This window comes from Acanthisitta chloris, unplaced genomic scaffold, assembly GCF_000695815.1.
Source record: "Acanthisitta chloris isolate BGI_N310 unplaced genomic scaffold, ASM69581v1 scaffold45757, whole genome shotgun sequence".
In the NCBI taxonomy this organism is placed as follows: domain Eukaryota; kingdom Metazoa; phylum Chordata; class Aves; order Passeriformes; family Acanthisittidae; genus Acanthisitta; species Acanthisitta chloris.
This window is the reverse complement of record NW_008681797.1, coordinates 1-14,627: the sequence shown is the minus strand read 5'-3', so window position 1 is coordinate 14,627 and position 14,627 is coordinate 1. Positions and strand designations below refer to the sequence as shown.

Here is a 14,627-nt window from a genome sequence, read left to right as displayed (position 1 = left end):
GCAGCGGGTTGTGCCGCGGGTGTGCTCCTGGCAGTAGCCGTTCTGTTATCCCGTTCATGCGGGGACCTCTGTTCGAGCTCCAGAACTTACTCCAGAACTCCAGGACAGTTCTGGAGTAAGTGCTCCCCTTGTGCTTCCCGCCGTGGAAACCGGTCGGAGTATAGTTACTTTCGATGCTTAGAACCACCTTTAATTCCACTTTGTGTAGAGTTACTGCATGGTTCCTACTTCTGGTGTGTTTTGCGTATTTCTTCTCTTTCTAGTTTATTTCCTAAACATAATTCTATGATTGGCTACTGCTCTGTTTCATTTGTGTGAATCACCCCCACTCCTTGGACCCTTCACGATGAGCATGTTGCCTCCTTGTTTCCTCGGGCAGTCATGCTGTCATTGAGCAAAGTGCTGCCTTAGTGCCAGATAAAGACCCTTGGGGAGGATGAAGAGAGAGATTTTTGGAATAAGCAAGAGAGATAGGTCCCTTTTTGAAAAACAGGGATGAGGTTTACATGTTTGACCTTATATGTTAGAGCTCTTTTGCGTATCTGGAGGATTCCTTCCAAGAAGTAGCATAGGTGTAAGTGTTTTGTTTGTTTTCTATTTAGACATTGAGTTGAATATAAAAACTGATGCAGTGCCTTGGATCTTTCTGTATGGCAGGCGTGTTTAATAGTCACAGGATTAAAACAATTTATTCTGCAGCCATGTTGCAGGTGTTAAGAAAATGCTGTGTTGCTCCTAAATCAAAACACTTGGTGAATGCAGAAGTGCTAGAATGATACTGTACAATCTTGGGAAACTAAGTTCTCTAACAGCCTCAAAAAGAATGTTGTGTAGTACCATTTGTTAAAAATTGTGTGTACCATCATTATTGATATATTTCTCACTTATCTCTTAGGTTTACAAAAGATACTGCCAGGTTCAAGGATGAACTAGATATTATGAAGTTCATTTGCAAAGATTTTTGGACAACTGTATTCAAAAAACAAATAGACAACCTAAGGACTAATCATCAGGTACTAATGCTGAGAGTAAGATTTAACTTACAAAATCAGTAACAGCTTTGAGTTGCTTGCACAGTTTTTTGGTTTTCTTGGTCTAGAATTAATTGCCTGATAAGAAACTTGAAATGTTCTTTGTTTTGTTTAAAAAGGAGGTTTTTAAGGTGCCTGTTAGCATGTAGCTTCAAAATACAATTTAATAATTGCTTGTGATGTCTTTATTGCCACCCTGTTTGAAAAGACTTAATGCTGAGGGGACAGTGATGGTTATAGTTGCTTAACGTTTAAACAAGAACTTTTTTAATGTATCTCCTAATAAACGTTAGTAAAAAACTAGTGTGAAGAAGTAATACTGTTTTAATGTCTATTTAATTAGAATGGCTGCCTCAAAGTATTTATTTTATTTTGAGAACACTTAGTCTTGAAGACAGTAGTTGCACTGTGTTAAACATACTTGTAGAAAAAAGCTGAAAAACTTCTCAAATTTGCATGGTGCTGACATTGTGCTGTGTCCATGTCCTTGCTTATCTCAACAGCCACAGTTGTTAAAGCAAGATTGAAATAATTGAAGCAGCCATTTGACTAGCGTATAAAAATCTTTTTTCTATCGAGTGGCTTGGTTTCCTTATGGACATTTTCCTGTTGTGTCAAATTAGGAAGAAGAGAATTTGTACAAGGATTGTGCCAAATAAAATAAGTTGGGTTTTTTTCAGTGAGTTATTTATCAAGTAATTACTTTAACAGACACTAGTTACCTTAGAAATCTGTTTTTTAATTCAAAGAAAGCTGCAGTATTCAGCTTAAGGTCTTAATGGTATATGCAGCCTTAATTTAAGTTCAGGGGTTATGAAGTTCCAGAGAAGCACAGTCATTAGCAAAGATGGATATTATTGCACAAAATTGTAATGTAGAAAACACTAGACCTTTGACTGGATTGTCTGCTAAGTGTTGTTGCCTGTACTGCTGTTAGGGAAGATAATTCCCACTGAATTGGGAATAAGAATAGTGAATCACATACCAAATAAGATTGAGAGTTGAATGGCAAAATCAGTATGCATTTGATGTATTACCAGAGACTTTCTAGTATGGAGCCATTGTTTCTGAGCACTGGAAGGACTCTCCCAAGAACAAATGTATATAAATATTTTTTAGGGTCAGCTGATCATACTATTATTTAGGGTTTTGTTGTAAACTCACAATTCAGTATCTTTTGGTTTGATATTCCTTGTAAGTAAATAGTACAATTAAACTTAAATCATATATGCCTTAATTAAAAATTTTGTTTTTCAACCTGAGAACATTTATATTTGATCTACAAATCAAATCCATAAAATGTAGATTGTGTTATTGCACATTCAGCTAAAAAAACTCACCTTTTTTTTTTTGTCTTTAACCAGGGTATTTATGTCCTTCAAGACAATAAATTTCGTCTCTTGACGCAAATGTCTGCAGGAAAGCAGTATTTGGAACATGCACCAAAGGTACCCTTTTAATTGAATGGATACACACTTATTAAGTGAGCAGCTAAAGATTAGTCTTCAGAACCTGTGTACTCTCTAGAAAGGCACCTTGTCTTAGCACAGAGGATTTGATTTTTGGTTCAAGAAACAGTCATGGCCGTTGTGAAACTTGGTGTTACATTTGAGTTACTTGATGGTGGAAGCTCCTCTGCCACCATCTGCCACTGTCACACAGATCCTTTCTCTTTGGGGAAAGACACATTTGCAAGATGCTATTTGTCACCTTGAACAAGTTCTCAGATGAGATGATATGAATGTTCAGAAAGATCTTCCACCAGTTAAAAATAGTTGTGAGTGTAGATGCTGAGTTAGAGTCTTAGTTCAGGTAGATAAAATCAGTCTCTAAAACCTATTATAAAGCACTCTTATAGAGGTGGATGTAAAAAATGAGACATTCAGCTTTCTTAATTCTTGATGTTCTTAGTCTTCACAATTGCTGGCTACTGTCCTTGGGATTTTTTTTTTGTTTGTTTGGTGAGATATTTTTTCTGTTTTGTAACATATATTCTAATATATCTCCTGGCCCTTGTATTATAAGATGTGGCCTGTGCAAGGATGCTATCCTGGACTTTCTTCTTTGTTAACTACATGTGGTTTAGTGGTTTAGGGCTTGCCGTGGTAGTGCTATGTGGACAGTTGGACTAGATGATCTTAAAGGTCTCTTCCAACCATGATGATTCTGACTTCAATACCAGTCAGCCAAGTCATATGAATAATTGTTTTAAGGATAATAAGTTCATACAGGTTTAATGCAAATAGAAACAAGTGACTCCAAATGGTGCCTCTAGCAAGAGCAATCTGTATTGTCAGCTCTGCCCAAGTCTTGTTAGTTTCAATGTTTATCAACAAGTTTCACCCTTGACACTCATTTTAAGTGCAACTTTGTATTTAGTATTTAGCATTTACCTGTGGACTAATCAGAGGAGGCCTATCCAATTTGGGAATAAAGAGCATTGTAACAGCTGAAGTTTCATCAATGCCTGCATGTAAGTAGTTCTTGGAGTACTCAATTATTAGCTGGTGTGGTAACTTCCCTGACTTTCATCACTGTATAAGCATTTATCAAGGTGGGATTAGTTTGAGACTGCTGGGCCATAGGAGTCAATATGAACTTCAGGATTTGCCTTGTCACTAAATGGTTTAGTGTTTAGGAAATACTGACAGAGGATAAACCTCCGTGATGGTGTGTGGAATGCAAAACTAAAAAGTTGTATTTCCATTTGAAAGCATCAAATGCATAAGGATGTATGTCCAGAAGGCTATTTAAACAAGTGCAGATGAAAACAACTTGATGCCTGCTCTCTCTCTGCAGGAGTCATTAAGGAAGTTAGGAGGTGAAGCCCATTGTAACTACCTAAGCTGCTCAGTTAAAGATTTTCCACTGACTTCATATAAATTTTAAATTCAGCTGAGAAAACTTGTGCAATGTGAGACATGGGTTAACTTACAGGGTAAAAAAAAAGAAAAGAGAGAAAAAGCTTTTCAGCTGGAGTTAAAATTTAAATGCTAAATTTAAATAATGGCTCGATTGTTTACAGCTGAACTATAAGATTGAAATGTTCCATTTCTTTTAAAAATTGATTGCAAGAAAATAATTACTCAGAGAAATAACTCTAATGGTAATAATGTGACATGACTTTGCTTTTTTTGCAGGTAAATTTCAGGTGATGATACAGAAGATGTAGAGCACGTTCAAATCTGGGTATCTACCTTAAAAATCCTTTGTGTGTGGATTCAGTGTATGGACTCAGTCTTGTATATAATTTGTAAATTATAGCAGTGTGCAGCACAGCTCCAAAATATATAATAAATGTTGATTGAAACAACTTAACTAATCTTGTATCTTGGGATGAAATTTATTCTATACCAAGGCATTAATGCCCACGTGGTAAAAGCTGTGTACTCAAAAGTTTTCAGCAAAATATTTCAAATACCAAAAGAGCACATCTGGAAGACTGGAGACACTGTTGGAGAACAGAGTAAAAGCCTGGCCAGGACTAAGAAACTAATGTGTGTTGTGTCACATAATGTGAATGCCCAAGTGCTACCTCTCCCTATTCCCTCTGAACTGTGAGGCAGTGACAGCTTTTGTATTCCTCTGAGGAAGACAACAGCATGTGAACCAACAACATTCATTAACCATGTTGGTGGAGGCTTAGCTCCTTTGTAGGAGTTGTATGGGGCAGTAAAAAAGAGAACTTTTTTCTAGTTAAGCAGTTTCTCCTGCCTGCCTAAAATTAGCAGCTGGTTTCTGTGTCAGAATGATTTTACTCCTAAGGTCACCTGTATCATGAAGGAAATTTTGCTCATTGTGCATAAACTCGATATTAGTGTAATTGTTTTTAGCTGCTAGCTGCAGCTCACTTCTGTGTGTGTGCAGGAAGATGATTAGGCCTCCAAGAAGCTGTCTCACCAAGATTCTTGAGGACATTGGGATTTGCTAGATACTACTTGTAACAAGATTTGAGTAACAATACCTATCTTGCTGTAGGTAAGCAGGAAACATCTCGTTAAAACTTTGAATTATTTTTTCTGTAAGGCTTTCATGTTGGCAGGTTCAGGTCTTAATAGTTACTTTCAAATGCATCGTGATAGAAACTTAATGGTGTTTATTGACAAGTGTGATTGTGCTAGTGATTCAGTTTCTTGTTTTGAGACCATTAAATAACAGGCTAATTGAAAAAGGTCAGGCTATTTATAATAGCACCTTTCCTACACAACTACCTCCTGTGTTGGGAGAAGTGTATGTTGTGTAGTTTCATGATGGGCAAGAACAGTGAAAACTGTTCTTAAAGATCTGAAGCTTGCAATGGATCAAGCCTTTTCTAGAAAGCTGTTACAAACTGGTAAGCTGGAGATTATAAATGTGATAACCAGGGGTTTATTATACTTGAGCTTAATATGTGATCAAATTCTGATCTTTTCAGGTACTGTGAATGCCAGTTCAGATTAGTTGTAGCTGAATAATTTGACAGTTCTCGAAAACATGTAGAGCAGAATTTGAACCAGGAGAATGCTGTCCCACTTTTTATAGAACTAGCAGAGGTGAAAGTAACTACTGTGGTATGGTACTCGGTGGGGATCTGCAGTTTGCCCAGAAACATTGGGTTCTTATTCTGGTAGATTATAGGAAGGTGGTGGTTGTTTGCCTTTATAACTCAGATTTGTTTGAAGATGTAGGGCTGGAGAATTAGCTAACTAATTTCATGGACTCTTCAGTTGCCAACTCATCCTGCTTTCAACATGCTGGAAATACTACTAAAGAGACTAGAAATAATTTGCACTGTATAATACATGGACATTTCAATGCCATCACATTTAGGCATCTGCAGTGGGGTAGACATTTGGTATCAACATGTACAGAATCTGCTACTTGCATCTCTGGAATTAGCACTCTAGTAGTTATTGTAATTAACCTTGATTTTTCACTTGACAGTTAAGCCTGCCATTCCTGATGCAAAAGTGCCAATCACTCAGATATATTAAAGATGTATCAATAACTGGTTATGGTTAATGATTAATAGCCAGGGCAGGGACTTAAATTCTACAACACACAGAAAGCAGATGTCATTTAATACTGTGTATCGATTTGCTGCTATCAGCTAAGTTCATTGTTCCTTTAACATGGATTTTTAATTGTTGAAGACAGTTAGAACCAGAGTGGGTCACATACGTACCAAGCAGATGCTGATCCTCTTGGCCAAGCACTCCATGTTAAATATATATAAAATAAGTGAGCTAATGTATTTATCAAGATACCATACAGACAGTAAATTTGTTAATTGTTTAATAAATGCTTCTATTAAAAGCATTGAAGACAGTTGTGTAGTTTTCACTGGTTTCTGCAACTGTTTACTAAAAGATACTATCACTGCTGAGTAATGTTTGTTTAGTAAAACAATTGTTTCAGTAACTTAGTGGCTGTAGTTGAACTGCTTAGCAGTGCTTAGGGTCAGTTAACACCACTTGAAAAAACACATTCAGGCATAGCTGTGTGGATTTCTGTAATAAGGCTGATGTTATATAGTATGAAGAATGAGAAAAAACAATGTTTAAGAACACTCTTTAAAATCCTTTTTTATTACAAAAGCTCTCGATACCTCTGTTAGAAAAAGAACAATCTTGTAATGTAACCTCAGACTTCACCTAATAGCAATGTCCACAGGATCACTCAGATGGTAGAAAGTTTTCACCAAGAATGTAGTTTACAAAGACAGGAGCTTGAGAGATGATGCCAGACACTTCATTTATCATTTTAGGATGATGGTGACAATGGTATCAGAGACATTGACAATCTCATGCTAAAGCTCAGCTTAAGTCATTCATAGCTGTCCCAAATGCATTATTGTGAGGGTGTTCTGAAGGGATTGTGAACTACTTCAGGTCTGACCAGTGCAGTCTCTTCTGGTAACTCGGATAATGCTGTTTGTATTATGGCAATGCAAAATGCTGGATATTCCCACAAAAGCCTAGGAAGGTTCATCAGCCAAGTCACGTTGATCAAAGTACCTAGTGGGATGAAATGGAATGAGGTAAAAAACCCCTAATGCAATATACTCCTTACTTTGAGTTGTTAGACCCTTTCTAGCTTTCCAGCTATTTTAATGTTTCTATCGTAATTATAGCTTTGTGGTCCAGGGAGCTCATCTGAGGAAAAGAATAGTCTTAAGTCCTCTTAGCGAAGTATGTTTGCTACACAGGCCCAGGGCACTATCATTGACTCACTTTTCAAAGAATCTCGGTTAGGATGAGTAATCACACATTTTATGCTGGATATACGGGACTGGTTTAGATGTGGAAGTTGCATTACCTGCTAACTAAGCAGATTATCAAGTTCAGAGCTGACATATTTTCTTCATTCTTGTTCTCCTGAGAAAGAAATAAATAGTAGAACAGTTCTTGTTAATCTGTATCAAATAGAAGAGCAATTGTATGCCATGTAGCATGTTTGTAGTCTTCCCTTCATTCTTAGGCAAACTTAGGACATGAAAAATGAATTACTAAGACTTCAAGAACTGAAAAATCATCCTCCTAATCTGCCAAATTCACCAAGTCCTTTGCACAATGTTAAATCTTACCTCTAGTACCCTGACTTCTGCACATCGTCTTGCCAGCTGTCGAATAAGGGAATGAGCTTCAGGTAGCAAAGGTTTTTCAAGGCATGCCAACAGTGCATAAAGCCATCTACCCTGTGAGGAGTCAAAGTTTTAATTACAAGCGTTTCCACGAACATTCAAGCAGTTCTTGTTCTATAGAGGAGGACCTGGAGTGTAGGTCTCAAAAAAATTGTGTTTAAGTGCTACTGCCAGAATTGAAGTTTGGAAACCAAATTAGACACTACGGAGTAGAGTTCTGTGCCTCTAGATAAGACTCCTGTGAGTAGTACTCCTGGGTTTCCTGGTAGTTTTTGAATGCTGGCCAAGATATAAATTAACACAGCTTACACTATTAAAGTTTGAGGGAAGGATTATTTTAGTAATATGTAAAGATTATTACTTGACTGTTCATTTTTCACTTCACAGACTGGGAAAATATTCCTAAAGAGTGAATGTATCAACTCAGATCTTTATGGAATTAGTGGTTAGATCTGCTTTAAGATTTGCACCACTGTGAAAACATGTACTTTGCATTTTACTTCACTGAATTATACTGCATTCTTAGAAATGTAGCTTCTGCTGCCAGTCTAACTGCTTAATTTAATTCCAGTGGCTTTCGTTGTGGGAATAAACTGAGAGTCAACGCACACATTCTTTGCAACATAGTGGTTAAAAGAAAACAGTTCTACAGAAAAGGACACAACATGAAAGGCCTTTAAGTGACTTGAAACCAGTGAAACTCTGTTTAGTATCATGTAAGTAATCTGTCATCACTCTTTTGCTGCGTGGTACTGAATGAGATGCATTCATCAAGGTTTGCTGTAGTAAGATAGCAATACACAGCCAGTCAGTGGCCAATGTGCCATGTCAACCAGGATTTCTTAGTGGGTTTGATTTGTCACCACACTAATGCAGCTAAGCATGTGGAAAGATGAAATGTCTTTGCCAGCACCCTGACAGGTTAAAGTGGTCAGAACCAAAGCTGCTGCAGTCTGACCCTCTCCCCCACCCAATGCCAACACTCATCTAGCCTTGTGGATTAAGTTGGTGTGGGGAGGGATAAAAAGGAGAGGGGGTTTTGGCAGTACTTGATAGATCCGTACCTGCTATGTTTTAATTAGCCTTTCAAAAAGCTCTGTGAATACTCATTTTAGTATGTAATCAAGAAAGTTTTGAAAGTAACAATAACATCCATCTAGAGAACTCCTTGGAAATTAAAGTAATTTTATAGAAAACTGTGAGCAATTTATCCCTTGTTTCATGCATTCATGTGCAAGTAGTCAGAATAAATTAAAAATTACCAGTTCTGGAGTAAATTGTTTCTCTCCAAACCAGCTTATCAGGTATTCTAAGACACTGGTTACTGTTGCCTTCAAAAGAGGGACAGAGAGAGATGATACAACACCTGCAACGTTTTGTTTTGCTGTCCTACCTGAAGGATTTTATAATATAAAATGAAATTTCTACTCCACTGTGATACTACATGGTATTTATTCCAGGTTGAAGTTACATATAAAGTATTTGTTACAGCAAAAATTCCTGGAAAGAACTTTACACAGATAGAAGTAATTTTCTGTGTTAACAAAAAGTTATGGGTGAATAACTTCACATTATCTGAAGATTATCACACTGACTGATGGTTTCTGTATAAAGGTGACTAGTGGGAAATACAAAACAAAGGTAAGTGTGATAGTTCTAGCCCTGCAATGCACACAGAAGTTCACAATCAAGTTCAAGGACTGCACTGGAAGCACTAAATGAGAAATCTTAAAACATTCTCAAGCACCTGATGGGGTATTCAGCAAAAATTAACATTAAATTGTTCTGTAGAGGAATTATAACAACAAAATAGTCTTAAAACTTGTCATTACAAATGTTCCATAATAAAGTTATTTGTGGCTGATGGTGAGATAACAATTTTGTGTTTTCCTTCTAAGTGTGCAGTGAATAGCAGTTGTAATAAGAGTCGCCTACTCCAGGCACAGAAAAACAGCTAAGACTTCTGCAACAGATAGAATCACACAGTGACATTGCCTAAATCATGATTTCTCATATTCTGAGAGGTAGGCTTACCTGATTCATCCTGCTTACAATACTTAGCAAAGGTGGAAAGCCCACCTGAAAAAAATGAAGATGGAAAATGCAAACATTATCATGAACATTCTTCTTCTAATTTAGAACGTGCTAACATTTTAATGTGATGTTCAGCCACTTCTAGTGATTTGAAAGTCTGTTCTGAGTTTTGAAATCTATTGAAAAATATCTTCAAGCAAGTTCAAGATCAGGTCCAGTCAAATCTGGCATCCGAGAGCTTTGCTTTGTTTTGTGTTTTTCACAACGATGCAGTGATGGGCATACTTGTAGGGTAGCACATACGAGGGTCAACCACATATCACTATTCAACAAAACACTAAAGCAGACTATGCAGAAAGCTTTCCATTCAGTTCAGATAGACTTGTTCTCTGCTTCACTTAGCTTCCACTTAAAAGGAAGGAAAAATGGGACTTTCTGGGCTCACCAGAGAGCCTATCTTCTATTTTGCACAAGGTAGTAATAAACAGTGGGATTGGTTTTGGCAGTTGGTCTAGCAAATAGCAGCTGAAAAGTAGACAGAAGCCCAATACTCACCTTTGTGTAATCAATTCCTAGGTTTAAATTATCGGATAGTGTATCTGTTTCTGAGTATATTCTTTCACCCAGGCAGAACTTCTTCCAGCCTTCTTCATCCTCTGGTTTTGGCTGAAGTAAATCAAAATAAATGAAAACTGTGTAATACTTCTATCTTCAAGACACTGGAGAAAAGACTTGATAATATACATGAATTGTTGCATTAAACTATAAAGCAAGATTAACCATGGATTTAATGACTGGGAAAGCAAACCAGAGAGCACTGTTGGGAATTCTACTCACCATAGTAACGTTGCTGTCCAAGTGTTGTGACCGCCAGTGATTTCTGTGCTTGTTCAGGCTCTGCATAATAAAAGCAAAGCCAAGTCACATTTTACCTTTGCAGTTATTTTATCCTAGCCAGAACTGCTCTTCATTATTCTCAAAATGTATTAAAGGTGTATTTTATGATTGTCTATAAATCACTGGATTTATAGCCAACACAACTGGCTAAATATTTCCCATGCCTCTTAGCAGAAATTAAGATGCTCATGGTGGGGTTTTGAAAGTAATGTTAAAGCTGAAGGAATTCTGAAGTTTACTACATCAAGTTGAGGTAGTGAGCCTTAATACTCTTCTAGACTTGTCCTTGGTATGACAAGGTTAAGAAAAAACCTACTTTGACTGAATCCAAAAGCAGATGAAATCAATATCCTGTTTCCAGCAGTGGTCTGTATCCGTATCAAAGGTCTACAGAACTGTTTGAAAGAAGGCAAGTGTGCTTTCTCAGCACACTTCTTCTACCCGACAAGGTAAGACAAATTGGCCTGCTTGACAGTTTCCTATAGAGAGATGTAAGCGTTTTGTAACAGAAGAAATTTGACTCCCAATCCAGATGTTACCATAGCTGTATAAAAGAGCACTAAAAACACTCTGAGCTACAGCTGATGCAGTGTTCGAACAAGTGACTTCTGATGTTCTTGGCTTTATGTATTTTTTTGGATAGTCTCCTACTTTACAATGTTAATTCTGGCACAGATGAGAAGACAATTGATCTGTGCATAAAAGAACTATCTATATAGTGAATATGCCTATAGATGTCAGTTTCCTTAGTTCTGCTAAGACCTTAGATTATAATATAGTGTGCAACGTAATCCCTCATAGAATCAGGGGCCAGCTTGGGTAACATTTACAATATAGGTGCAGTCATACGGATCTCCACCGTCACTGATTTTCCTTCCTGAAAAACACATGCAGAGTTCAGTGCTATAGCAGCTTCAGCACAGCTGCTCATACCTCAGTACTTCAGGCATTCCTACAATGCAGCCTCAACACCCTGTAAACATGCTGTGTGCAGTACTGGAGTCACAAATGAGCTCTACCTACATCTTTATTATGTTTTTGCATTTCACCCTGTTTGAGCTGTGCATAGAGAATAATAGAATCATAAAAAGATCTGGGTTGGAAGGGACCTTTAAAAGTCATCTAGTCTACTCCCTCTGCCATGGGCAAGGACATCTTCACCTGGATCAGGCTCATCTGACCTGACCCTTTAATGTTTCCAGGGATGGGGCAACCACCACCTCTCTGGGCAACCTGTGACAGTGCTTCGCCACCCTCATTATATCTAATCTAAATCGACTCTCTTTCAGCTTAAAACTTTAGTAAAGCTTAGCTGAACTTAAAATTTTTACCTTTTGAGACTGCTTAATTTTCCCTTTCTGTTCTGTTAGTTACGAGCAGAGTGAGAATGCAGTAGAAAAGATTTTGGTCTGTGCTAACAGTACAACCTTACAAATACATTGACCAAAAAGAATATTTCTCCACACAGTGGGTGCCACCACAGTCAACCCATTCCTGAATGGACAGTGTGTTCTACTGTATGAATCTTCTGGTGGGTTCTACACTTATAGTTAATGTTGAGTTCTGCAGAACATTTCCTGCTAGCACTAGGTTTTAATATAACTGCATAACATCATAGAGGTTTTTGTTCTTCTTCAACTACTTCATATCATTTAAACTAAGTACTGATATATTTTTGCTGAAGTTGAAGGAGAATTTTTGTAAACATGCCTCTCAAGAATTTTATCAGAGGTTTAAAAGCCACACGGTATATACTCAATTATTTTTCAAGGACTTAAAACATTTGCCTTCCAACATCTATCCTACCACAAAGGCTATACTGTTCCTATATGAGATGTAAAGTTGTCCCCCATAGAGCACAGATGTGTTCTATCTAGATCATGCAAGACTCCTCACAGACAATATTTTGTACCTGACGAACAGCTGAGAAATTGGCCACTTGCTGCTGCTGCCACCTGAGTGTTGGGGAGTATCCTTCAGGAGCAGGCTGACATCCAGAAATCTAAGAAAACACTGGCAATAATTATAATGTAAAGAAAGCTTTACAAGAAATCTTAAAAACAAAAGCATCAGTAAATGTTTATAGTCAAACAATGTCCTTTAAATCTTCATCTAAGAAAGGTAATTTCATGACCACATCCAAGACTGACCTTAGGAGTTGGTTTAGACAAAATTTCTTCTGTTTGACTCTTGTCATATGTACATAAGAAGGGAAACTAAGTGTTCAAAATACATATTTAAAGTCTTCCTTTTAGCAATTGTTCTGCCTTAAGCTCCCTGTTTATAAAAAGCAGACAGATGCTATGCATCATAGGCATTCTACTTGTCAAGGTAAGTTGAGGAAGACAGAAGACACAAAAACAGCTTCTAGAAAATCAAGCAGATATAACCTCTTTAAAGATTAGCATGAAAGGGTTATTAAAAAAATAAAAATCTTTCTACAAGTATTTAGGAATGCCACTATAAATAGTTAAGATGGATGAAGAGAAGGGTCACAGAAGTTCCATGGTCATGTCAGTGCTAGAAGCTTTCCTTGAGTGCTGGGGCCTGGCTAGCAGAGGAGCTGTAACTTGACCAACAGTTAAAGGAATGCTTAAGCAATTAAAAACAAGACGCACAAAACAGGTCTTGCTGACCTTGTTTCTATCTTCATGCATTCCTGTGTCTTCAATCCAACACTTTATAATGGTCTTGTTTTCTCCTGCTGCCAGGGTTTTTAGGTTTGGTTTTGGTTTTACTGCCTTATATTGCTAACAAGCTAAGAATAGTGCTGTTGTTTAGGTTCTCATAGACACTGTGTAGCTCTTGCTATCAGTTTCCCAGGATGTGAGAGCAGGATGCAGCTTAAACTTGTAACCTATCATAGGTAAAAATTGTAAGCATTGACAAGCTGAGCAAACAATCCAAAGTTGTGTGATCAGCGCGTAGCTGCATGTACGGGAGACTTTATATTATAAATACTGTTAGGTGCCCTAAATAAAGTTGACTATCAGAGCATCATATTGGTGTGTCCCCCCCTCGCAAGGACCCCAACACTTGAGCAACATAGTAGTGAAATTTCAGGTTACATAGTTTTTGCTAGAGAAAGTCAAACTCAGTCTCGAACTATCTGAAAGCAGATTAAAAACCAAGCTGGCAGGGCAATATGATAATGGAAAAATCTGCTTAGGCAGTAAGGAAAAATTCCAATAGAATATTCCACCAAAAAGGAAAGCAGTGGTGCTAGAATTTTACCTAGCCTTAATAAAGTTCAGCGGCACTTACTACCCTTATGCTAGATATAGATTTAAACCCCAAGACACCTATGGAGATATCTTTCTTCTAAAATTTATCCATGTTTTTTGATTGAATACTTGTAAATACTTTAATGCAACATTTGATTTCCTCAGACAGTAAAATAGTCTGTTGTGTATTAAATAGCATGGATATTAACAATTTTATCAGTTATAGAGACTGCTGTTAACCAGCAGCTGAGCAGTTGTTTCTGCAAACCCAGACTGTAGATGCTTTTAAAATCCAGCAGTGCTATTTAGTTATGCCAATGACTCTCCAATATTAGTACAAACATCACCATAGTAACATCTTTCCTCTTTATTCTTCCCCCCTCTCAAAATGTGTAAAAACTCTCAAACTTACTGAAACGTTTACTGTCTGCTTCTTTTTCAGTTTTCTGGGGTCTATTTGTGCCACAACCACGTCGGGACATCGAGCGGCTTCAATCCTACAAAAGAAAATCGTGTGGGCACATTTTTCCCTTTGTCTAACAGGTGGATGTATGCCGGATGCCTCTGAAATACAGCACCTACGGTCACCTGCAGGTGTGTCAAACACTGACTACACGGGCAGTTCTTACAGAGGAGCTGAGAGTTACAGATCCATTATCCCCAGTTTCTACACGACTGCTCAGGCTTCCTCGGAGCTTGCTGACATCCTAAGCCGCCTGAAGTGCGGCAATGCTTCCCGGCGCAGTGAGACGTCGGGAGGACAGCGCTGCCCGGAGGGAGAGCCGAGCTGGCCCTCAGCGGTGTGCGGGAGCGCGGCGC

At 37.8% G+C, this 14,627-nt stretch overlaps 2 protein-coding genes across 2 annotated transcripts; one reads left to right on the top strand and one right to left on the bottom strand.

Moving 5' to 3' along the window:
* Positions 1–56: 56 nt before the first annotated feature.
* On the top strand, positions 57–4,349 carry TRAPPC6B (trafficking protein particle complex 6B). Its single transcript, XM_009078211.1, has 5 exons — positions 57–115; positions 896–1,013; positions 2,396–2,479; positions 3,411–3,504; positions 4,172–4,349. Exons 1-5 carry the CDS (start codon positions 57–59, stop codon positions 4,201–4,203), a joined length of 387 nt encoding a protein of 128 aa, XP_009076459.1. The 3' UTR covers positions 4,204–4,349.
* Positions 4,350–6,407: 2,058 nt separating this feature from the next.
* Positions 6,408–14,305, bottom strand: GEMIN2 (gem (nuclear organelle) associated protein 2; the record flags this gene model as incomplete). Its single annotated transcript, XM_009078209.1, has 9 exons — positions 6,408–7,027; positions 7,329–7,387; positions 7,597–7,707; positions 8,916–8,984; positions 9,688–9,732; positions 10,243–10,353; positions 10,525–10,584; positions 12,497–12,586; positions 14,221–14,305. Coding segments are annotated over 9 exons (670 nt in total), but the record flags the coding sequence as incomplete, so codon positions are not given.
* Between the last annotated feature and the right edge of the window lie 322 nt (positions 14,306–14,627).